Source organism: Oncorhynchus gorbuscha, linkage group LG08 (genome assembly GCF_021184085.1).
Source record: "Oncorhynchus gorbuscha isolate QuinsamMale2020 ecotype Even-year linkage group LG08, OgorEven_v1.0, whole genome shotgun sequence".
Classification (NCBI taxonomy): Eukaryota; Metazoa; Chordata; class Actinopteri; order Salmoniformes; family Salmonidae; genus Oncorhynchus; species Oncorhynchus gorbuscha.
In genome coordinates this window covers 43,473,720-43,500,262 of record NC_060180.1, presented here as the reverse complement: position 1 = coordinate 43,500,262, position 26,543 = coordinate 43,473,720, and the positions used below count along the sequence as shown (strand labels likewise).

The 26,543-nt window shown below is 46.4% G+C and overlaps 1 protein-coding gene across 5 annotated transcripts in view; it reads right to left on the bottom strand.

Annotated features, from left to right (window-relative positions):
• Window positions 1-26,543, bottom strand: part of LOC124041684 (EMILIN-3-like) — an 81,401-nt gene that overhangs the window by 32,146 nt on the left and 22,712 nt on the right. For 3 of the 5 annotated variants that reach the window (XM_046359555.1, XM_046359553.1, XM_046359556.1), the window contains exon 1: window positions 9,816-10,520. The exons of 1 other annotated variant lie outside the window; for it this stretch is intronic. In XM_046359555.1, the coding sequence (XP_046215511.1) occupies window positions 9,816-10,015 (200 nt within the window). In that variant the 5' untranslated portion in view covers window positions 10,016-10,520. Of the gene's footprint in view, window positions 1-9,815; window positions 10,521-26,543 lie in introns of those variants that run through there. One more of the 5 variants, XM_046359554.1, reaches the window with a different exon arrangement.

The window sequence follows — 26,543 nt, the reverse complement described above, 5'->3', positions numbered from 1 at the left end:
CTGCCAATAAGAATGTTGTGGGTGAGATGGATAGATAGGGAGGAAGAGGGAGGTTGAGAGTGAGACGGAGGGATATGGAGGAAGGGCGAGGTTGAGGGTGAGATGGAGGGGGGTGGGCGAGCTTAAGGGTGAGATGGAAGGGTAGGTTGAGGGATAGGGAGGAAGGGGGAGGTTGAGGGTGAGATCGAGCGATGGCAGGAAGGAGAAGTTGAGGGGAGAGAGTGACTGAGGAAAGGGAGAGAGGGGGTGTGAGATATAGTGGGCAATGGTATGGTGAGTATATAGTGTAGGTGAGGGTCGGGATGAAAACTGTTAAGTCAGACCCTCTCTCCGAGGGAATTAAAATGAGGAGAAATAAGGATGAGGTGGGTAAAACAGGGGGTAAAGGCTAAGTTGGGCTGGGTCAGGGTTAGTCTCCCTGGTGAATTAGGGTAATGAGGGGTGGGGAGGGAGGGGGGAGGGTAAAGACTAAATTGGGCTGGATCAGGGTCTGTCTGCTGGGGCTGGTAGAGGAAAGGGGTTGTCTCCCTGGTGAATTAGGGTAATGAGGGGTGAGGAGGGAGGGGGAGGGTAAAGACTAAGTAGGGCCAGGTCAGGGTCTGTCTGCTGGGGCTGGTAGAGGAAAGCAGCAGGTAGGTGGGCTGCTGTCCAGAGTGGTACAGCTCTCAGGGGAAGCCAAGCAACAGAAAAGGAAAGAACGGAAAACCCCCAGGGCCAAACAACAACCTGCCATGTGGAACTCTCTTTCTCTACAATGCAGAACATCGCAATGTTCTTCACAGTCATCACAGCAATGTTTTTCACAGTCCTATCTTTCAGCATCACTCCTAACAATTCCTATGTTCTTCTTGTATGTAATAATTTAATTGCAATGACAATTATTTTAAGTTTTATGATCAAATGAGGAAAAGGGAGAAAACCCCCAGATCCAGCTACTGTATGTTATCACTTGAGTAAGTATTTGGTGGTGACAAGAAAATATTAAAAGCTTTACTAGCATTAGAGCACAAACAATGTAGCCACATTCTGGCCCCTTACTGTCGATCTACTGTACAGTTGAATTACTCTGAGGCTGGAATTCAGTCAAATTTACCACAGTCATAACTTCATTGACAAACTTAAGTCACACACACACACACACTTCCCACAGGGCACAAAATAGTTGAATCAGCGTCGTTTCAACGTAATGTTCAAGCTATTGTGATGTGGAATCTATGTGGAAAATACATTGGAGTTAAAAAAAGTCATCAAAATAATATGCTGTTTTGAGGGTGACATTTCAACCACAGGATTATGTCATCATAGTAACCAAATTTCAACATAGACAAACCTATAAAATACACTGAATATACAACATTTTAAGGACACCTACTCTTTCCATGACATAGACTGACAAGGTGAATTCAGGTGAAAGCTATGATCCTTTATTGATGTCTGTAAGGGGTGCGACTGGCGGCAGAGAAGTCAAGCACAGGAGAGCAAAAACAAAGGTGTAGTTTAATAATAAAAATCCCCATAAACAGAATAATCAATACAATGGGTACAAAACCCGCCGTCGCCTACCAGAATAACGTGCAAAAGCACTTAAAATAAACAATTCTGGAAAAGGACATGGGTGGAACAGTGGGTTAATACACAACATTTAACGATGGAGTTGAAACCAGGTGTGTGGGAAGACAAGACAAAACAAATGGAAAATGAAAAGTGGATCGATGATGGCTAGAAGACCAGCGACGCTGAACACTGCCCGAACAAGGAGGGGAACCAACTTCGGCAGAAGTCGTGACAGTACATCCTCCCCAGGCAAGTTCTGTGCCATCTCGGCCCAGGGCACGAACGCCGCACACTCCCCCGGCCAGTCCTGGCAATAAGACCACAGAAACCTGCCACACATCCTGGTTTACTCTCTCCACCTGCCCATTACTCTTGGGGTGGAACCGCAAAGTAAGGCTGATCGAGACCCCCAGACGTTCCATGAACGCCTTCCAGACCCTAGATGTGAACTGGGGACCTCGATCAGACACTATATCCTCAGGCACCCAGTAGTGACGGAAAACGTCACAACGACCAAGATCGCAGTGTTACACTGTGAGGGGGGAGAATCCACCGACAGGTGCGACCAAGGTTGTTGTGGAACGGGTAATGGGTGTAGCTTCACACTGGGCAGGTGCCTAGGAGCCTTACACTGGGCGCACACCGAGCAGGAGGAAACCCTCACGTCCTTAGCCAAGTTAGGCCACCAGTACGTCCTGCTCAAACAGCGCACTGTCCGACCAATCCCAGGATGACAAGAGGAGGGTGACGTGTGGTCCCAATAGATCAACCGGTCACAAACAGCAGACGGTACGTACAGACGCCCAGCGGGACACTGGACAGGCGCGGGCTCTGCACGTAACGCCTGCTCAATGTCCACGTTTAGCTCCCACACTACCGGCGCCACCAGGCAGGAGGCGGGGAGTATGGGAGTGGGATCCATGGGCCGCTCCTCTGTGTCATACAGCCAGGACAATGTTTCTGCCTTCTGGGAGCCTGGACTGTAGGAAAGGATGAACACAAAATGGGTGAAAAACATGGCCCACCTTGCCTGGAAAAGTTTCAATCTCCTCGCTGCCTGGATGCACTGCAGATTGCGGTGGTCAGTCCAGATGAGAAAAAGGTGTTTAGCTCCCTCAAGCCAATGTCTCCACGCCTTCAAGGCCTTGACGACAGTCAACATCTCCAGGTCCCCCATGTCATAGTTTCGCTCCGCCGGGCTGTGTTTCTTCGAGAAGAAGGCACAGGGGCGGAGCTTCGGTGGCGTACCCGAGCTCTGATGGAGCACAGCTCCTATCCCAGCCTCGGAAGCATCCACCTCCACTATGAATGCCAAAGAGGGATCCGGTTGGGCCAGCATGGGAGCCGAGGTAAACAGAGCCCTCAGGTGACCAAAAGCCCTGTCTGCCTCAGCCGACCACTGCAAACGTACCAGGCCCCCCTTCAGCATTGATGTAATGGGAGCCACTACCTGACCAAAACCCTGGATAAACCTCCGGTAGTAGTTGGCAAACCCTAATAACTGCTGCACCTCCTTTACCGTGGTGGGAGTCGGCCAATTACGCATGGCTGCAATGCGGTCACTCTCGATCTCCACCCATGAGGTGGAAATGCGGTACCCTAGGAAGGAGAAGGACTGCTGGAAGAACAGGAATTTCTCAGCCTTTACGTACAGGTCAAGCTCCAACAGGCCGACCAAGCATTCTGCGCAACAGGGGCACATGCTCGGCGCATGTAGCGGAGTATATCAGAATGTCATCAATATACACCACTACACCCTGCCCATGCAGGTTCCTGAAAATCTTGTCTACAAAGGTTTGGAAGACTGATGGTGCATTCATCAACCAGTACGGCATGACGAGGTACTCATAGTTCCCTGAGGTGGTACTGAAAGCCATCTTCCACTCGTCTCCCTCCCGGATACGCACCAGGTTGTAAGCGCTCGTGAGATCTAGTTTGGTGAAGAAGTTCGCCACGTACATTCACTCAATCGCTGTAGCTATGAGCGGTAGCGGGTAACTATACCTCACAGTGATGTGGTTCAGACCTCGATAGTCAATACACAGGCGCAGACCTCCCTCTTTCTTCTTCACAAAAAAGAAACTCGAGGAGGCGGGTGAAGTGGAGGACCGAATGTACCCCTGAAGCAGGGATTTGGAGAAATATGTTTCCATAGCCGCCATCTACGCCTGTGAGAGGGGATACACGTGACTCCTGGGAAGTGCAGCGTCTACCAGGAGCTCTATCGCACAATTGCCCCGTTGATGGGGTGGTAATTGAGTCGCCTTATTTTTGGAGAAGGCGAGAGCCAAATCTGCATATTCAGGGGGAATGCGCATGATGGAGACCTGGTCTGGACTTTCCACCGTAGTAGCACCAACGGAAACCCCTAAACACCTCCCCGAGCACTCTCGCGACCACCCCGTGAGAGCCCTATGTTGCCGAGAAACAGTGGGGTTATGACAAGCCGACCAGGGTAGGCCTAGCACCACAGGAAACGCAGGAGAATCAATAAGGAAGAGACTAATTCTCTCCTTGTGACCTCCCTGCATCACCATGCCCAGAGGAGCGGTGGCCTCCCTAATCAACCCTGCCCCCAATGGTCGACTATCTAAGGCGTCAACGGGAAAAGGCACAGCCACGGGAACAATGGGGATCCCTAAACTTTGGGCGAACAATCTATCTATAAAATTCCCATCCGCGCCTGAATCGACGAGCGCCTTATGCTGGGAATGTGGGGAAAACTCAGGAAAAGTGACATACAAAAACATATGTGCAACAGAGGGCTCTGGGTGAGAATGGTGCCGACTCACCTGAGGTGGCGCCAGAGCGCCCTGCCTGCTGCCTCGATACCCAGAGGAACCAACCCAGCACCGACCGGTAGTGTGACCTCTGCGGCCACAGATGGTGCACGAGCTGGAACCCCCTCCGGTCTCTCTGTGCACCGCCCCTCCCAGTTCCATGGGTATCAGAGAGAGGGGTGCGGGGGGATGGAATCAACAGACCCCGATCTGGACGTCCGCAGGTAGCCAGCAGGTTATCCAGCCGGATGGACAGGTCCACCAGCTGGTCGAATGTGAGGGTGGTGTCTCTGCAGGCCAACTCCCGACAGACATCCTCGCGCAGACTGCAGCGATAATTGTCAATCAGGGCCCTGTCGCTTCATCCCGCGCTGGCAGCCATGGTCTGAAACTCCAGGGCAAACTCCTGGGCACTCCTCGTCCCCTGCCTCAGATGGAAGAGGCGTTCACCCACCGCTCTACCCACGCACAGGTGGTCGAAGACTGCCCAGAAACGGTGGATGAACTCCTCAAACTGGTCCAATGCAGCATCTCCCTCTCTCCACACTGTGTTGGACCACTCTAGGGCTTTCCCGGTGAGGCACGAGATGAGGGCGGACACCCTCTCACGGCCGGAATGAGCTGGGTGGATGATTGCCAAGTCTAGCTGCAACAGGATCTCCTGGCTGTTCGCAGCCGTCCCATCGTATTCCTGGGGAAGGGAGAGACGAATCCCACTGGGACCAGGAGAAGGAGGGGCGTGTAGTGGATACCCCAGTTGTGCTGGTGGAGGCACTGGTAGAACTCCCTGTCTCTCCCAGTTTACTTTTGTCTGGACAATGCGGTCCATGGTGGTGACAAGATGGTGGAGCATTTCTGTGTGCTCCTGGACGTGCTCCTCCACCCCTATACCCGGGGTACCTGCTCCTGCTGACTCCATAAGTTTGGTCCGGAATTCTGGGGTGCATACAGGCGGCAAAGAAGTCAGGCGCAGGAGAGCAAAAACTGTGTTACAACGGTGCAGTTTAACAATAAAAATCCCCATAAACAGAATAATAACTACAATGGGGTACAAAACCCTCCGTTGCCACCAGAATAACGTGCACAAGCACTTATAATAAACAATTCCAGACAAGGACATGGGGGGGAACAGAGGGTGCAATGACGGAATTGAAACCAGATGTGTGGGAAGACAAGACAAAATTAATGGAAAATTAAAAGTGGATCGATAATGACTAGTAGACCGGCGACGCCGACCGCTGAACGCCGCCCGAACAAGGAGATGAACCAACTTCGGCGGAAGTCGTGACAATGTCACCTCTTAAATCTACTTCAATCAGTGTAGATGAAGGGGAGGAGACAGAAGGATTTTTAAGCCTTGAGAAAATTGAGACATGGATTGTGTATTCTGAGGGTGAATATGCAAGAAAATAGGATTTAAATGCCTTTGAACGGGGTAGTAGTAGGTGCCAGGCGCATCGGTTTGTGTAATGAACTGCAATGGGTTTTTAACACTGAGCAGTTTCCCATGTGTGTCTTTTGGTCCACCATCCAAAGGGCATCCAGCCAACTTGACACAACTGAAGGAAGCATTGCAGTTAACATGGGCCAGCAACCCTGTGGAACGCTTTCGACATCTTGTAGAGTCCATGCCCTGACAAACTAAGGCTGTTTTGAAGACAAGGGGGGGGGGGGTGGGGGGTATCTAATGTTTGGTCAGATCTTCAGCATTATATCCACTATTAGAAAAAATACAATAGGTTGGGCAGCAACGCCTAATGGAGAATCAAATCTATCTACAGCTACCCTTTGGTCTCCCATGTTGTAATCTCATCGATTACAACGATCGGTCTCAGCCAAATATGACCCAATTATCCACGTTTGAAATTACGTAGTTTTCCCGGTGGGTTGTTATTTTGTCACAAGCCTCAAGGCTGACGTTGAGGAGATCCTGCCTGGTAGTAGTAAGGTTTTAACCTACCCAAAATACAATCAGTGGCCAGTTTATTAGTTACACCCATCTAGTACCTGGTCAAACCTCCCTTTGCCTCCAGAACAGCATAAATTCTTCTGGGCATGGAAACATTGCTCAATTGGTATGAAGGGACCTAACGTGTGCCAGGAAAACATACCCCACACCATTACACCACCAGCACCAGCCTATACTGTTGGCACCTGACAGGATAGAGCCATGGACTTATGTTGCTTACGCCAAATCCTGACCCTGCACGACGTAACAGGAACCGGCAATGTTTTTCCAATCCTAAATTGTTCAGTGTTGGTGATTTCGTACCCACTGCAGCCACTACTTCTTGTATTTAGCTGATAGGAGTGGAACCCAGAGTGGTCGTCTGCTCTAATAGCCCATCCGTGAAAAGGACCAACGAGTTATGCATTCCGAGATGCTGTTCTGCACACCACTGTTGTAATGCGCTGTTATATTCCTGTTGGTGGTCAGAAAGCCTGTTAGTTTGCACGATTCTTGCCATTCTCCTTTGACCTCTCATCAACGAGGTGTTTTCGACCCACAGGACTGCCGCTGAATGAATGTTTTTTGTTTGTCGCAGCATTCTCTGTAAAACAGAGCATTTTTGCAAATTTAAATAAAAATAACCTTATTTACATAGGTATTCAGACCCTTTGCTATGAGACACGAAATTGAGCTCATTTGCATCCTGTTTCCATTGATTATGCTTGAGATGTTTCTACATCTTGATTGGAGTCCACCTGTGGTAAATTCAGTTGATTGGACATGATTTGGAAAGGCACACACCTGTCTATATGAGGTCCCACAGTTGACAATGCATGTCAGAGCAAAAACCAGGCCATGAGGTTGAAGCAATTGTCCGTAGAGCTCTGAGACAGGCTATTGTCGAGGCACAGATCTGGGGAAGAGCACCAAAACATTTCTGCAGCATTGAAGGTCCCCAAGAACACAGTGGCCTCCATCATTCTTAAGTGGAAGAAGTTTTGAACCACAGAGCGTCTTCCTAGAGCTGTTCACCCGGCCAAACTAAGCAATCAGAGGAGAAGGGCCTTGGGCAGGGAGGTGACCGCGAAGACGATGGTCACTCTGACAGAGCACCATAGTTTCACTGTGGAGATGGGAGAACCTTCCAGAAGGACAACCATCTCTGCAGGAGTACACCAATCTGTCCATTATGGTAGAGAGGACAGACGGAATCCACTCCTCAGTAAAAGGCCCATGACAGCTCACTTGGAGTTTGCCAAAAGATAGCTAAAGACTCTCAGACTCCAATATTGAACTCTTTGGCCTGAATGCCATTCGTCACATCTGGAGGAAACCTGGCACCATCCCTATCGTGAAGCATGGTGGTGGCAGTATCATGCTTTGGGGATTTTTTTCAGCGGCACGGACTGGGAGACCAGTCAGAGTTGAAGGAAAGATGAAAGGAGCAAAATACAGAGAGATTCTGAAATCCTGCTCCAGAGCACTTAGGAACTTAGACTGCGACGAAGGTTTACCTTCCAAAAAACCAACGACCCTAAGCCCACAGCCAAGACAACGAGGAGTGGCTTCAGGAGAGGTCTCTGAATGTCCTTGAGTGGCCCAGCCAGAGTCAGACCTAAACCCATTTGAAAATATCTGTGCAGCGACGCTCCCCATCCAACCTGACAGAGCTTGAGAGGATATGCAGAGAAGAATGGGAGAACTCCCCAAATACAGGTGTGCCAAGCTTGCAGCAGCATACCCAAGAAGACTCAAGGGTGTAATCGCTGCCAAGGTGCTTCAACAAAGTACTGAGTAAAGGGTCTGAATATTTAAGTAAATGTAATATTTATGTTTTTTATTTGTAATACATTGGCAAAAATGTATAAAAAACAGCTTTTGCTTAGTCTTTATGGGGTACTGTGTGTAGATTGATGAGGGCAAAAAAACTAAAACCTTTTATTTTTCTCATCAATATTTATACCCTTAATTTAGCATCTCTTGTTTTGTATGATCTTCATGTTTACTATTATTAAACTCACCTTCTGCACCTGCTTCCTGACTCCCTGTGTATATTTTACAGTTATAGCTTAATGTTAGCTCGCTAACGTTGAACCTAGCTGGTTAGCTCTGTAGCTACCTGCAGATTAATACTAAATCTATGACAATGTTTGTGTCACGTTCTGACCTTTTTATTTCCTTTCTTATGTCATTATTTAGTATGGTCAGGGCGTGAGTTGGGGTGGGCAGTCTATGTTTGTTCTATGATTTGGTTATTTCTATGTTTCGGCCTAGTATGCTTCTCAGAGGCAGGTGTCATTAGTTGTCTCTGATTGAGAATCATACTTAGGTAGCCTGGGTTTCACTGTGTGTTTGTTTCCGTGTCTGTGTTTTTCACCACACGGTACTGTTTTGGGTTTCGTTCATTCCCCGTTTATTGTTTTTGTATTTAGTTGTTCATGTGTACTATTTCTTATTAAAAAGAACCATGGACACTTACCACGCCGCACATTGGTCCTCTAATCCTTTTCGCCTCTCTTCTTCGGAAGAAAAGAAGGAAATCCCTTACAGTTTGTATTAGTAGTAGAATGAGTTGGGATTATGCCGGCTCATCGTTTAGCTACATGTCTAAACAAACTCCACTTCGCCAGATGATTACATGACACGTCAAGTTAGCCAGGTGTGTCTGCGGGTGATTACGGCCATCTATTGTATTTCATGAACATGTGTACATGTCTAGGGGTGGGTATAGCATTTCCTTCACATGATTTATCAATTTAGACAAGCATGTTGGGCATGTGTCATCTAATAATTACAAAATATTTATACAATATTTTTATTTGGACACTTTATATCTTTGTGCATGAGTCAAATCAACGTAGCTATTTGTTGATAGTGTGTGCTTACCAGAGACAGTAATGTGATAAACAACATGACATGCACCATTGTCAGATTAGGATATAGGCCAAGGATTGGGTAGTTTTACCTGGAGTTCTTCCTTATTGTAACCTACTACTTTTACCACTAAGGCTTATGAGGGTCTGAACGATGCTGAATGGGTGTAGATAAAGAAGAGCTCTCCAGTAGGTGTACCAAAACATTCAAGGGCCAGAAAAACGAGAGCCTCGTGTTGGCAGGCTCCTCATTCTTTTAACAGACAGCAGTGGCTTCTGTAACTCATGGATATTATAAACATGGAAATATCTGTAGCATATACGCATGGAGCAAGTGAAAGACACATAATGGTTCTTACATCAGCGTATCTCTGCAAGACTGCTATTGTGACCCAGGAATCTAACTATGGGTTAGGAAGTCCTGTGGGGGGAGGAGGTTGTTTCTTTGTTCACGTGTACTTGTCTAAACGTTAACAATAAAAACATTTGATCCCCTGTAGTATTGTAAATGGCTTTGGATAAGATGGAAATCAATGGAAATCCCTATTGCCATGTAAATCACTTTGAGCACTTGGCGAGGTGCTGTATGAATCCAAGTCATTCCAAAGTATTCCTTGTACAGGTGAGGCTAGAGACAGTTTCAGGAGGTGCACTTACTTGTGACGGCCCAAGGGTTTGCCCGGGCTGTAGTGTGAGTTGGCTCCAGACTTGTACAGGTTGTATCTGTTGCCATGGCCTCCTCCATAGAGCGGGTTCCCATGGCCTGTTCCATAGAAGGTTCCTTTGGCGTCCACCAGTGACAGCAACAGTCCTAGAAAAAAGGGCTGCAAAGCGGCTTGAGGCAACCTGGACCTCATTTTCTCTTCTGGGTGGCTTCCAAAATAACACGTGGAAAAGCACCAAAAAGGAGGACAAAGATGAACAACTGATGGACCGATTGAGAACCAAAGGAGAAAAAAACAGACAGCTGTGTGTTAGGATCCTGGTGCCTCGAGTGTTTTTGTCTTGTCTTCAGTCAGCCCTGAGGGAAACCTGTAGACGCATACATCTGCAGAGTCCACAGCATCCTGACCCGTCCTGCACCTCTTCTCTTCTGTTTTCTTCAACACACACTCTCTCAGACAACTGCCAGCGACAGGCAGAGCAGAAGGAAAACTAGAGAAGGAGAAGGGAAGAGGGAAAGAGGGAGGGAGAGAGCACAACCAACGGTAAACTAAAGGAGAGAGGGAGAGATAGAGATGGTGTCTAGGAATGCCACATATCCATATACACATGCAAGTGTGTGTGTGTGAAAGTGTGGACGTTTCTGACTCAGCTTCTTCCGTCTTCTGTGCTCTGTGTGTGTATGACGGTGTGTGTGTGGAGCAGCGTGCTCTACTACTGACTATGAGGGGGCAGGCTGACAGGCAGTAGCCATTTGTATATCCCCTGTCCCTCCCCAGGCCCTACCCCTATCCTTAGCCCTGCCCTGAAATGCTACCCAGCCCAGACACAGGGGAACAACCCCATACTTTCTCTCAAATTCAGATAAGATTTATTAGCATGAATGGCAAGGCCACTGTTGCTAATGCTATATGACATCAACAATAACAGTAAAAAAATAACAATACAATTGGTGATTAGAGAAAGGGGAATATATATATATATATATAGTACCAGTCCAAATTTTGGACACACCTACTCATTCAAGGGTTTTTCCTTTTCCATGTTTGTACATTGTGAACAATAGTGAAGACATCAAAACTATGAAATAACAGATATGGATTTTTTATTTTACCTTTATTTAACCAGGCAAGTCAGTTAAGAACACATTCTTATTTTCAATGACGGCCTGGGAACAGCGGGTTAACTGCCTGTTCAGGGACAGAACGACAGATTTGTACCTTGTCAGCTCGGGGGTTTGAACTCGCAACCTTCCGGTTACTAGTCCATCACTCTAACCACTAGGCTACGCTGCTGCCCCAATTATGTAATAACCAAAAAAGTGTTAAACAAATCAAAATATATTTTATATTTGAGATTCTTCAAAGTAGCCAATCTTTGTATCAGGTTTCAGGTAAGACCCAAGTGCAGACTGTGTTGAAGTAACAATGTTTATTGCAACAACAGGGGCAGGCGAACGACAGGTCAAGTCAGGCAGGGGTCGATAATCCAGAGTAGTGGGACCAAGGTACAGGACGGCAGGCAGGCGCGGAGTAAGTACAGGCAAGGGTCAAAACCAGGAGGGAGAGAAAAAGAGAAAGAGCAGCAGCTGAGACAAACCGCTGGTAGACTTGAACAAACAAGATGAAGTGGCACAGACAGACAGAAAAAACAGGTATAAATACCCAGGAGATAAGTAGGAGATGGGCTACACCTGGAGGGGCGTGGAGACGAGCACAAGGACAGGTGAAACAGATCAGGGTGTGACACTTGCCTTGATGACAGCTTTACACACTATTGGCATTCTCTCAACCAGCTTCATGAGGAATGTTTTCCCTACTGTCTTGTAGGAGTTCCCACATATGCTGAGCACTTGTTGGCTGCTTTTCATTCACTCTGCAGTCCAACTTATCCCAAACCATCTAAATTGGGTTTAAGTCGGGTGACTGCCTAGTTAAATAAAGGTTACTTTTTAAAATGTATTTTTATTGTGGAGGCTAGGGCATCTGATGGAGCACTCCATCTCTCTCCTTCTTGGTCAAATGGCCCTTACAGCCTGGAGATGTGTTGGGTTATTATCCGGTTAAAAATCAAATGATATTCCCACCAAGCAAACCAGAAGGGATGGTGTATCGCTGCAGAATGCTGTGGTAGCCATGCTGGTTAAGTGCGCCTTGAAATCTAAATTAATCATTGACAGTGTCACCAGCAAAGCAACCCCTCTCCATCACACCTCCCGCTCCATGCTTCACGGTGGGAACCACACATTCAGAGATCATCCGTTCACCTATTTTGCATCTCACAAAGACACAGCGGTTGGAACCAAAAATATAAAAATTTACCTCATCAGACCAAAGGACAGATTTCCACCGGTCTAATGCCCATTGCTCGTGTTTCTTGGCCCAAGAAAGTCTCTTCTTGTCATTGTTGTCCTTTAGTAGTGGTTTCTTTGCAGCAATTCAACCATGAAGGCCAGATTCACACAGTCTCCTCTGAACAGTTGATGTTGAGATGTGTCTGCTATTTGAACTCTGTGAAGCATTTATTTGGGCTGCAATCTGAGGTGCAGTTAACTCTAATGAACTTATCCTCTGCAGCAGAGGTAACTCTGGGTCTTCCTTTCATGTGGCGGTCCTCGAGAGCCAGTTTCATCACAACGCTTGATGGTTTATGCGACTGCACTTTCCGCATTGACTGACATTTATGTATTTTAAAGTAATAATGGAATTGTTGTTTCTCTTTGCTTATTTGAGCTGTTCTTGTCATAACATGAACTTGATATTTTACTAAACAGGGCGATTTTCTGTATACCATCCCTACCTTGTCACAACACAACTGATTGGCTCAAACACATTAAGAAGGAAAGAAATTCCACAAATTAACTTTTAACATGCCACACCTGTTAATTGAAATGCATTCCAGGTGACCAACTCATGAAACTGGTTGAGAGAATGCCAAGAGTGTGCTAAGCTGTCATCAAGGCAAAGGGTGGCTACTTTGAAGAATTTCAAATATAAAATATGTTTTGATTTGTTTAACCCTTTTTTGGTTACTACATGATTCCATATGTGCTATTTCATAGAATTTGATGTCTTCACTATTATTCTACAATGTAGGAAATAGTAAACATAAAGAAAAACGCTTGAATGAGAAGGTGTCCAAACTTTTGACTGGTACTGTATATTTCTTTATGAATAGAAATACAATAAATTAAATGATCTATTATTAATGATAATGTGATGATCTAAAAAAGCATTTTGATAAGTAAACAAAACATCAAAAAGAAGACGTACAGTGAGATCATTGTATACATGTAACAACATTAAATAGGTGAGATACAACGAGGTTATATATGGAATGTATGCATTTGTCAGCAGTGTATGTATGTGTGAGTGCATAAGGGTGTGTATGGATAAGTGTATGATTGTCTTACATGTTATTTGATGTATTCCTTGATGTCTATTTAGAGCAGGGGCGCAACTTTGGTTGTAGAGGTGTAGAATTGAGACCTTCTAGCGTTGAAGATGCCATTGGAGGAATGGAGGCACTAGCTGGAATGGACGGAACCTGGCCGGGTGTCCAAGAACGTCAAACCGGATTCCCTGTCTCGCCGCTATAGCCCCACGGTTACTACCCCGTAGCCCGAAACCATCCTCCCACTGCTTGCCTGGTGATGGCACTCAGCTGGGGTATAGGGAAACAGGTCTGGGAGGCGCAGCAGTCCCAGCTGAACCCTGGGGGGGGGCAGATGACAGGTTGTTTGTGCCTGACGCTGTCCTCAGTCCTGTAGTGGGCCCATTTGTCCAGGCTGGCCTGCCCTGGCCTTCATGTGACAACGCGGTGGCCTACTATGGTTCCTGATATCGCTGCGTGTCGCCGCCTGCATGGTCTGTGCTCAGAACATGATTCGTTGCTAGCTCCGGCTGGTCTTCTTCAACCACTGCCTGGCCCTCATTGTCCCTTTTCCGACATATCCCTGGATTTCATCATGGGTCCCTTTTGAGGGAAACACTGCCATCCTGACTGTGGTCGACCGGTTTTCCAAAGTCACCCACTTCATTCCTCTCCCCAAACTACACTCGGTCAAGGAGACTCCCCAGCTCCTGGTGCAGCACATCTTCCAGATCCGGAGCACGTCTTACTCAGTTTTGGAAGGCGTACTGCACCCTCATTTGGCGCCGGCCGGCCTGTCCAATGGCCAGTCGGAGTGATCATCCAGGACCTCGAGACTACTCTGCGCTGCTTGGTCTCCGTAAAATCCACCACCTGGAGCCAGCAGCTTGTGTGGGTGGAATACGCCCGCAACACTTCTCTGCACTGCCACGAGCCTATCGCCATTTTAGTGTTCCCTAGGGTATCAGCCCCAGCTCTTCCCAGAGCATGAAGAAAACGTTGGCTACAGCCCAGATGTTTGTCTGCCACTGGAGGAGAGCCTGGTTGGCCCTCCTAAAGACCACCTCCAGGTATCAATGACAAGTGGATTGCCATCGGATGCCGGCTGGCCTGTATCGTCTCAGGCAGAAGGTATGGCTATCCACCTGGGATCTTCCTCTCCGGGTGCAATCCCGTAAACTCTCCCCCTGGTTTATCAGCCCTTTCCCAAATTCCAACATCATTAGCGCCTCTGCTGTTCATCTTCTGTTGCCCCGTACCCTTCGTATACATCCTACCGTTCATGTGTTCAGAGTTAAACCCATGTCTCACACCCCTTTGCCTCCTGTTATCTTCTCTTGAAGGTTCGACATCGGAGCAGGGGGTTCCAGTACCTGGTTGACTGGGAGGGTTATGTCCTATGTCCCAGAGGAGAGGTACTGGGTCCCTGCCAGGGACATCCTGGACCCAGGCCTAATGGCGTATTTCCAATGCCGGCACCCCGGTCAACCAGGTATGCGCCCAGGAAGGACGCCAGGTAGCGCCCCCTAGAGGGGGGGTACTGTCACAAAATGATCTGTTTCACGTGTCTTTTTGATTGTCTCCACCCCCCTCAAGGTGTTGGCTATCTTCCCCATTATCCCCTGTGTGTTTATACCTGTGTTCTTTGTTTTTCTGTTGCCAGTCCGTGTTGTTTCGTCAAGCCTACCAGCATTTTTCCCTCTATTCCTGTCTCTTGATTGTTCCTGTATTCGAGTTTTCACGGTTTTTACCTTTTCTGCCTGCCCTGACCCTGAGCCTGCCTGCCGTCCTGTACCTTTGCCCACCTATAATACTGACCTCTTGCCTACCCTGATCCTACCTGCAGTCCTGAACCTTTGCCCCTCCTATCTGGATTACTGATCCCTGCCTGCCCTTGACCTGTCTTTCGCTTGCCCCTGTTGGATTAATAAGTAATAAGGCTTTTTTCTCAATTTCCGCCTGACTGACGTGCCCAAAGTAAACTACCTGTTGCTCAGGCCCTGAAGTCAGAATATGCATGTAATTTGTACCATTGGACAGACGACACTTGGTAGTTTGTATGAATGTTAAAATAATGTAGGAGACTATAACACAATAGATATGGTAGGAAAAAATCCAAAGAAAAACCAACCTGAATTTTTTTTTTTTTAGAGCCTATGCTCTTTCACTGGAAAGAATATGGGCATTCTGAAATCTAGCTCTCAGGATGCAATCCCTATGGCTTCCACTGGGTGTCAGCACTCAAATTTCAAGGTTTCAGGCTTGTTTATTCCAAAACGAGTAAGAATAATGATTTTTACCACAGGGACACAGACTTGGAAATTTGTGTATGCGAGAGCGAGGAAGAGGACACGCACCTGCTAATATCATTTTTCTATTGAACATACTTATTTTCCGTATGAAATATTATAGTTTAATTACATTTTAGGGTATCTGAGGATTAAATAGAAACATATTTTGACTTGTTGAAACAAAGTTTAGGGGAAGATTTGTTAAGAGTCGATTACTCAAATCGATGGCGCCAACTCAACAGATTTTTGGGATAAAAATAAGGATTTTATCGAACAAAAATACACTACATGTTATAGCTGGGACCCGTTGGATGACAAATCAGACGATGATTTTCAAAAAGTAAGTGAATATTTCATCGCTATTTGTGAATTTATGAAACCTGTGCTGGAGGAAAAATATTTTGATGTGGGGCGCCGTCCTCAAACAACCGCATGGCATGCTTTCACTGTAAAGCCTACTGTAAATTGGACAGTGCAGTTAGATTAACAAGAATTTAATATTTGAATCGATATAAGACACTTGTATGTTCATAAATGTTTAATATCCCCAAAATGTATGATTATTTATTTAAATTGCGCACCCTCCAGTTTCCCTGGAAGTTGTCCCGCTGACGTGATGCCTAGCCTTTTAATAAACTGTTAATTCAATGTCGTCTACATCTGGGTCTTACCTGTAAAGTAATCATGTTGTATTTATTATGGATCCCCTTGGCATCAGCTACTATTCCTGGGGTCTGTCGAAATTAAGGCAGTTACACAATTTAAAAATCTTTGCAATACGTTTACAACAAATGTCACAACACACTAGGTGTGTGCCCTGCTCCACTACCAAATATCTACAACACAAAATCAATGTGTACGTGTGTGTATAATGCGTATGTTATCATGTGTGTATGCATGAATGTGTCTGAGCCTATGTTTGTGTTGCTTCACAGTCTCCACTGTTCCATAAGCTGTTTTTTAAAATCTGATTCTACTGCTTGCATCAGTTGCCTGATGTGGAATAGAGTTCCATGTAGTCATGGCTCTATGTAGTACTGTGCGTCTCCCATAGTCTGTTCTGGACTTGGGGACTGTCAAGAGACCTCGTGGCATATCTTGTGGGGTATGTGTGGGTGTATGGTATACATGGCTTACCTGATGTGGAATAGTGTAGCATGGGTGGAATAGTGTAGCATGGGTGTCCGAGCTGTCTGCTAGTAGTTTAAACAGACACCTCGGTGCATTCAGTATGTCAACACTTCACTTTGAGCCATGAGATATTTACATGCATGTTGTTAATGTTATCTCTCAGTGTACATTTAAGGGCCAGCTGTGCTGCCCTGTTCTGAGCCTATTGTAATTGAGGTCTCTCTTTGTGGCACCTGACCACATGACTGAACAGTAGTCCAGGTGTGACAAAACTAGGGCCTGTAGGACCTGCCTTGTTGATAGTGCTGTTAAGAAGGCAGAGCAGCGCTTTATTATGGACTTCTCCCCATCTTAGCTACTGTTGTATCAACATGTTATGACCATGACAGTTTACAATCCAGGCTTATTCCAAGCTGTGTATTCACCTTAACTTGCTCAATTTCCACATTATCCATTACAATATTTAGTTTAGGGTTTTTTGAATGATTTGTCCCAAATACAATGCTTTTTTTTCAATATTTAGAAATAACTTATTCCTTGTCACCCATACTGAAACTAATTGCAGCAGTTATTTCACTCACTGTAGATCTGCGTGATGAGGTGGAGAGAGGCTAGACGGCGGGCTGCCTTCTGAGGAGTCGGAGGCGATTGAATAAACCCCCACTACCCTCAATTCTGCTAGCAAACATGCAATCTTTGGACATTGAAATGGACGAGTTATTGGGAAGATTAAACTACCAATGGGACATTAAAAAATGTAACATTTTATGTTTCACGAAGTCGTGGCTGAACGACGACAATATCAACATACAGCTGGCTGGTTATATGATGTACCGGCAGGATAGAACAGCGACGTCTGGTAAGACAAGGGGCGGCAGTCTATGTATTTTTGTAAACAACAGCTGGTGCACGATATCTAAGGAAGTCTCGAGCTATTGCTCGCGTGAGGTAGAGTTTCTCATGATAAGCTGCAGACCACATTACCTACCGAGAGAGTTTTCATCTATATTCTTTGTAGCTGTTTACATACCACCACAGTCAGAGGCTGGCACTAAGATAGCATTGAATGAGCTGTACTCCGCCATAAGCAAACAAGAAAACGCTCACCCAGAGCTCCTAGTAGCCAGGGACTTTAATGCAGGGAAACTTACATTTGATTTACCACATTTCTATCGGCATGTTAAACGTGCAACCAGAGGGAAAATAACTATTGAACACCTCTACTCCACACACAGAGATACATACAAAGCTCTCTCTTGACCTCCATTTGGCAAATCTGACCATAATTCCATCCTCCTTATTCCTCCTTACAGGCAAAAATTAAAGCAGGAAGCACCAGTGACTAGATCAATAAAAAAGTGGCCAGATGAAGTAGATGCTAAGCTACAGGACTGTTTTGCTATCACAGACTGGAATATGTTCCGGGATTCCTCCGATGGCATTGAGGAGTACATCACATCAGGCACTGGCTTCATCATAAAGTGCATCGATGGTGTCATCCCCACAGTGACCGTACGTACATACCCCAACCAGAAGACATGGATTACAGGCAGCATCCACACTGAGATAAAGGCTACAGCTGCTGCTTTCAAGGAGCGGGACTCTAACCGGGAGCTTAAAAGAAATCCCGCCATGCCCTCTCACGAACCATCAAACAGGCAAAGCATCAATACAGGACTAAGATTGAGTCGTACTACATCAGCTCTGATGCTCGTGGGATGTGTCAGGGCTTGCAAACTATTACAGACTATAAAGGGAAGCACAGCCAAGAGCTGCCCAGTGACACAAGCCTACTGGACGAGCTAACCTACTTCTATGCTCGTTTTGAGGCAAATAACACTGAAACAGGCATGAGAGCACCAGCTGTACCACTGTGTGATCACACTCTCCGCAGCTGATGTGAGTAAGACCTTTAGACAGGTCAACATTCACAAGGCCTCAAGGCCAGACGGATTAACAGGACATGTACTGCGAGCAAATGCTGACCAACTAGCAAGTGTCTTCACTGACATTTTCAACCTCTCCCTGTCCATGTCTGTAATACCAACATGTTTTAAGCAGACCACCACCGTGCCTGTGCCCAAGAACATGAAGGTAACCTGCCTAAATGTCAACTGACCTGTAGCACTCATGTCTGTAGCCATGAAACTATCCGCCGCCATTGTCGCAACCCCTATTACCAGCCTGTTCAACCTCTCTTTCATATCATCTGAGATCCCCAAGGAATGGAAAGCTGCCGCAGTCATCCCCCTCTTCAAAGGGGGAGACACCCTGGACCCAAACTGTTACAGACCTATATCCATCCTGCCCTGCCTATCTAAGGTCTTCGAAAGCCAAGTCAACAAACAGGTCACTGACCATCTCGAATCCCACCGTACCTTCTCCGCTATGCAATCTGGTTTCCGAGCCGGTCACGGGTGCACCTCAGCCACGCTCAAGGTACTAAACGATATCATAACCGCCATCGATAAAAGACAGTACTGTGCAGCCGTCTTCATCGACCATGCCAAGGCTTTCGATTCACCATATATCAATCACCATATTCTTATCGGCAGACTCAGTAGCCTCGGTTTTTCTGATGACTGCCTTGCCTGGTTCACCAACTACTTTGCAGACAGAGTTCAGTGTGTCAAATCGGAGGGCATGCTGTCCGGTCCTCTGGCAGTCTCTATGGGGGTGCCACAGGGTTCAATTCTCGGGCCAACTCTTTACTCTGTATATATCAATGATGTTGCTCTTGCTGCGGGCGATTCCCTGATCCACCCTTACGCAGACGACACCATTTTGTATACTTCCGGCCCGTCCTTGGACACTGTGCTATCTAACCTCCAAACGAGCTTCAATGCCATACAACACTCCTTCCGTGGCCTCCAACTGCTCTTAAACGCTAGTAAAACCAAATGCATGCTTTTCAACCGTTCGCTGCCTGCACCCGTACGCCCGACTAGCATCACCACCCTGGATGGTTCCGACCTAGAATATGTGGACATCTATAAGTACCTAGGTGTCTGGCTAGACTGTAAACTCTCCTTCCAGACTCATATCAAACATCTCCAATCTAAAATCAAATCTAGAATCGTCTTTCTATTCCGCAACAAAGCCTCCTTCACTCACGCCGCCAAAGTTACCCTAGTAAATCTGACTATCCTACCGATCCTCGACTTCAGCGATGTCATCTACAAAATAGCTTCCAATACTCTACTCAGCAAACTGCATGCAGTTTATCACAGTGCCATCCGTTTTGTTACTAAAGCACCTTATACCACCCACCACTGCAACCTGTATGCTCTAGTCGGCTGGCCCTCGCTACATGTTCGTCACCAGACCCACTGGCTCCAGGTCATCTACAAGTCCATGCTAGGTAAAGCTCCGCCTTATCTCAGTTCACTGGTCACGATGGCAACACCCACCCGTAGCACGCGCTCCAGCAGGTGTATCTCACTCATCATCCCTAAAGCCAACACCTCATTTGGCCACCTTTCATTCCAGTTCTCTGCTGCCTGTGACTGGAACGAATTGCAAAAATCGCTGAAGCTGGAGACTTTTATCTCCCTCACCAACTTCAAACATCTGCTATCTGAGCAGCTAACCGATCGCTGCAGTTGTACATAGTCTATCGGTAAATAGCCCACCCAATTTTACCTACCTCATCCCATAATGTTTATATTTATTTACTTCTGCTCTTTTGCACACCAATATCTCTACTTGTACATGACCATCTGATCATTTATCACTCCAGTGTTAATCTGCAAAATTGTAATTATTCGCCTACCTACTCATGCCTTTTGCACACAATGTATATAGACTCTCTTTTTTTTCCTCTTTTTTTCTACTGTGTTATTGACTTGTTAATTGATTACTCCATGTGTAACTCTGTGTTGTCTGTTCACACTGCTATGCTTTATCTTGGCCAGGTCGCAGTTGCAAATGAGAACTTGTTCTCAACTAGCCTACCTGGTTAAATAAAGGTGAAATAAAAAAATATATTTAAAAAAATGAAGTGCTTTGAAATGCTGGTCATGGCTCACATTAACGCTATCATCCCAGAAACCCTCGACCCACTACAATTTGCATACAGCCCCAAAAGATCCACAGATGATGCAGTCTCCATTGCACTCCACACTTTCCCTTTCCCACCCGGACAAAAGGAACACCTATGTGAGAATGCTATTCATTGACTACAGCTCTGCGTTCAACAAATAGTGCACTCAAAGCTCATCAATAAGCTAAGGATCCTGGGACTAAACCCCTCCCTCTTCAACTTGTTCCTGGACTTCCTGACAGGGCGCCCCCAAGTGATAAGGGTAGGTAACAACACATCTGCCATGCTGATCCTCAACACAGGGGCCCCTCAGGGGTGCGTGCTCAGCTCCCTCCTGTACTCCCTGTTCACTCATGACTGCACGGCCAGGCACAACTCCAACACCAATTTTACATTTTCCGAAGTAACAGTGGTAGGCCTGATCATTGACAACAATGAGACAGCCTATAGGAAAGAAGTCAGAGACCTGGCCGTGTGGTGCCAGGACAACAACCTCTCCCTCAACGTGATCAAGACAAATGAGATGATTGTGGACTACAGGAAAAATATGCCCGATTATGCCCCCATTCTCATCGACGGGGGCTGCAGTGGAGCAGGTTGAGAGCTTCAAGTTTCTTGGTGTTCACATCACCAATAAACTAACATGGTCCAAGCACACCATGACAGTCGTGAAGCGGGCATGACAAAACCTATTCCCCCTCAAGAGACTGAAAAGATTTTCATGGGTTCTCAGATCCTCAAAAGGTTCAACAGCTGCACCATTGAGAGCATCCTGACTGGTTGCATCACTGTCTGGTATGGCAACTGCTCGACCTCTGACCGCAAGGCACTACAGAGGGTAGTGAGAATGGCCCAGTACATCACTGGGGCTAAGCTTCCTGCCATCCAGTACCTCTATACCAGGCGGTGTCAGAGGAAGGCCCTAAAAATTGTCAAAGACTCCAGCCATCCAAGTCACAGACTGTTCTCCCTAATAACACACGGCAAGTGGTACTGGAGCGCCAAGTCTTGGTCCAAGAGGCTTCTAAACAGCTTCTACCCCCAAGCCATAAGACTCCTGAACATCTAGTCAAATGGCTACCCAGACTATTCACATTGCCTCCCCCCTTCGCCACAACACTGCCACACTCTGTTGTCATCTATCCAGTCACTTTAAGTACCTACCTACATGTACATACTACCTCAACTAACCGGTGCCCCTGCACATTGACTCTGTACCGGCACCCCCCTATATAAATTGTTATTTTTATTGCAGCTTTTTAATTACTTGTTACTTTTATCTCTTATTCTTATCTGTCTTTTTTTACATTTACATTACATTTACATTTAAGTCATTTAGCAGACGCTCTTATCCAGAGCGACTCTGCAGCATCGGTTAGGGGCTCGAAAGTAAGCGTTTCTCTGTAAGGCATCAATATGAAATGGCATCATGTCCTTTGCAATGTAATATGAAAGGGCTGCAGTGAGTTCTTGTTGTATTCGGCGCATGTGACTAATACAATTTGAATTGATTTGATTTGACACATTGGCTTTACTCAAAGCCAGTGGCATGTCATTAGTAAAGATTGAAAAAAATAAGTGGCCAAGACAGCTGTCCTGGGGAATTCCTGAATCCACCTGGATTATGTTGGAGAGGCTTCCATTAAACACCCTCTGTGTTCTGTTAGACAGGTAACTCTTTATCCATAATATAGCAGGGGGTATAAAGCCATAACACCTACATTTTTCCAGCAGCAGACTATCATCAATCATGTCAAAGCCACACTGAAGTCTAACAAAACAGCCCCCACAATCTTTTTTATCATTACTTTCAATATTTTTTCACCTTTTACTCACTCACTTCACTGAATTCAAAATGACAATGCTTGTCCTTCATAATTTGATCAGTTATACTTGGATGTGTGTTGTCAGCGTTTGTTGCTGGCATGTCATGCTTGAATTTGCTTATCGTGCCAGTGGGTTTTGTGATGAATGAGCCATCTGATTCAATGAATGATGGAACTGATCAACAGATTCATGTGGTACATGTAGAAATGTTATTTATTTGTTTTCCCATTTGAATATTGCTGTGCTTTTAAATGGTTTAAAGACATTTTGGTGACCGCTAAATCAAAAATCCGATATTGTTTTTCATGACATAAAGAACTGTATTATACATTATATATTATCTATAAAGTATTATATATTATATGGAGACATGGTTGAACAAGGACAAGGATAATGTACAGTTAGCTGGGTTGTCCATGTATAAGCAGGAAAGATCAGCATCGTCCGGTAAGATCCGTGGGGGTGGGGAGTGTTTCTTTGTCAACAAAGACTGGTGGGCGATCTCTTATATTAGGGAAGTCTCAAAGTTCTGCTCATCTAAGTTAGAATACCTAATGATAAGCTGTTAGATAATACTGTTTACTATTAACCATGAGAGTTTTCATCTCTATTTTTCGTAGCTGTCTATTTACCACCACAAAAACGTATTCTGGCACTAAAACCGCTCCTCACCCTGGCTCTGGTTCGCTCCTCGGCTCCGCCTACTGTCCCATGTTCCATGCGGTTTCTGTGGCCTATCTCGTTGGTAAAACTCCTCGTAACGTCGCCGTTCCGCTTTCACTGTCTCTATTTCCTCCTTCGGAAGGCGATACTCCCCAGCCTGCGTCCAGGGTCCTGCTCCATCCAGGATCTCCTCCCAGGTTCATTCCTCCTGAACACACTGCTTGGTCCTTTTTTGGAATCTTCTGTCACGTTCGTTATACGAAGGAGACCAAGGTGCAGCGTGTATTCGTACATTCTTCTTTCATTAAAAAAAGAACACTGAACAAACTAACAAAACAACAAAACGAACGAAACGTGACGCTATACGAAAAGTGCAGACAGGCAACTAAACATAGAACAAGATCCCACAAACACCAAAGGGAAATGGCTACCTAAATACACTGCTCAAAAAAATAAAGGGAACAAATCCAATCAAATCAAATTTTATTTGTCACATACACATGGTTAGCAGATGTAAATGCGAGTGTAGCAAAATGCTTGTGCTTCTAGTTCCGACAATGCAGTGATAACCAACAAGTAATCTAACTAACAATTCCAAAACTACTGTCTTATACACAGTGTAAGGGGATAAGGAATATGTACATAAGGATATATGAATGAGTGATGGTACAGAGCAGCATACAGTAGATGGTATCGAGTACAGTATATACATATGAGATGAGTATGTAGACAAAGTAAACAAAGTGGCATAGTTAACAAAAGTGGCACAAAGTGGCTAGTGATACATGTATTACATAAGGATGCAGTCGATGATGTAGAGTACAGTATATACGTATGCATATGAGATGAATAATGTAGGGTAAATAACATTATATAGGGTAGCATTGTTTAAAGTGGCTAGTGATATATTTACATAATTTCCCATCAATTCCCATTATTAAAGTGGCTGGAGTTGGGTCAGTGTCAATGACAGTGTGTTGGCAGCAGCCACTCAATGTTAGTGGTGGCTGTTTAACAGTCTGATGGCCTTGAGATAGAAGCTGTTTTTCAGTCTCTCGGTCCCAGCTTTGATGCACCTGTACTGACCTCGCCTTCTGGATGATAGCGGGCTGAACAGGCAGTGGTTCGGGTGGTTGATGTCCTTGATGATCTTTATGGCCTTCCTGTAACATCGGGTGGTGTAGGTGTCCTGGAGGGCAGGTAGTTTGCCCCCGGTGATGCGTTGTGCAGACCTCACTACCCTCTGGAGAGCCTTACGGTTGAGGGCGGAGCAGTTGCCGTACCAGGCGGTGATACAGCCCGCCAGGATGCTCTCGATTGTGCATCTGTAGAAGTTTGTGAGTGCTTTTGGTGACAAGCCGAATTTCTTCAGCCTCCTGAGGTTGAAGAGGCGCTGCTGCACCTTCTTCACGATGCTGTCTGTGTGGGTGGACCAATTCAGTTTGTCTGTGATGTGTACGCCGAGGTACTTAAAACTTACTACCCTCTCCACTACTGTCCCATCGATGTGGATTGGGGGGTGTTCCCTCTGCTGTTTCCTGAAGTCCACAATCATCTCCTTAGTTTTGTTGACGTTGAGTGTGAGGTTATTTTCCTGACACCACACTCCGAGGGCCCTCACCTCCTCCCTGTAGGCCGTCTCGTCGTTGTTGGTAATCAAGCCTACCACTGTTGTGTCGTCCGCAAACTTGATGATTGAGTTGGAGGCGTGCGTGGCCACGCAGTCGTGGGTGAACAGGGAGTACAGGAGAGGGCTCAGAACGCACCCTTGTGGGGCCCCCGTGTTGAGGATCAGCGGGGAGGAGATGTGTCATGTTTTGTCATAGATTGTCATGTCTTGTCCCTGTGCTTTCTCTTCTATTCGTTTCCCCCTGCTGGTCTTATTAGGTTCTTTCCATCTCTCTATCTCTCTCTCTCTCTCTCTCTCTCTCTATCATTCCGTTCCTGCTCCCAGCTGTTCCTCATTCTCCTAACTACCTCGTTTACTCTTTCACACCTGTCCCCTATTTTGCCCTCTGATTAGAGTCCCTATTTCTCCCTCTGTTTCCGCTTCTGTCCTTGTCGGATCCTTGTTTGCTGTACTGTGTTCTTGTTCCGTCCTGTCGTGTTTTTGCCTTCATCAGATGTTGCGTGTGAGCAGGTGTCTCTATCAGCTACGGCCTGCGCCAACCCGGAGCGACCTGCAGTCTGTGGCCGCTTCTCCTGTTGTTCCCCTCTACAGACTAGAGGATTTCAGTTATTCCTGTTTGGACATTACCTGTGAAAGAATTCAGGATTAGTCGTTTTCTGTTAAGACTGGAATAAACTCTGTTTCTGTTAAGTCGCTTTTGGGTCCTCATTCACCTGCATAACAGAAGGATCCGACCAAGAATAGACCCAGCGTCTACGGATCCTTGCAACTCAGCCGTCGAGATCCAGGGAGCGATGCTCGGCAGACACGAGCAGGAATTGTCTGCTGCTCGTCATGCCGTTGAGACCCTGGCCGCTCAGGTCTCCGACCTCTCAAGACAGTTTCAGAATCTCCGTCTCGAGCCACCAGCTACTTCCTGGTCTTCCGAGTCTCCGGAACCAAGAGTTAATAACCCACCGTGTTACTCTGGGCAGCCCACTGAGTGCCGCTCCTTTCTCACCCAGTGTGATATTGTGTTCTCTCTCCAGCCCAACACATACTCAAGAGATAGAGCTTGTATCGCCTACGTCATATCACTCCTTACTGGACGGGCTCGGGAGTGGGGCACAGCTATCTGGGAGGCAAGGGCTGAGTGTACTAACGAGTATCAAAACTTTAAAGAGGAGATGATACGGGTTTTTGATCGTTCAGTTTTTGGGAAGGAGGCTTCCAGGGCCCTGGCTTCCCTATGTCAAGGTGATCGATCCATAACAGATTACTCTATAGAGTTTCGCACTCTTGCTGCCTCCAGTGACTGGAACGAGCCGGCGTTGCTCACTCGTTTTCTGGAGGGACTCCACGCTGAGGTTCAGGATGAGATTCTCTCCCGGGAGGTTCCTTCCAGCGTGGATTCTTTGATTGAACTCGCCATCCGCATAGAACGACGGGTAGATCTTCGTCACCGAGCTCGTGGAAGAGAGCTCGCATTAACGGTGTCTCCCCTCTCCGCATCTCAACCATCTCCTCCCACTGGCTCAGGTATTGAGCCCATGCAGCTGGGAGGTATTCGCATCTCGACTAAGGAGAGGGAACGGAGAATCACCAACCGCCTCTGCCTCTATTGCGGTTCTGATGGACATTTTGTCATTTCATGTCCAGTAAAAGCCAGAGCTCATCAGGAAGCGGAGGGCTACTGGTGAGCGCTACTACTCAGGTCTCTCCATCAAGATCCTGTACTACCTTGTCGGTCCATCTACGCTGGACCGGTTCGGCAGCTTCCTGCAGTG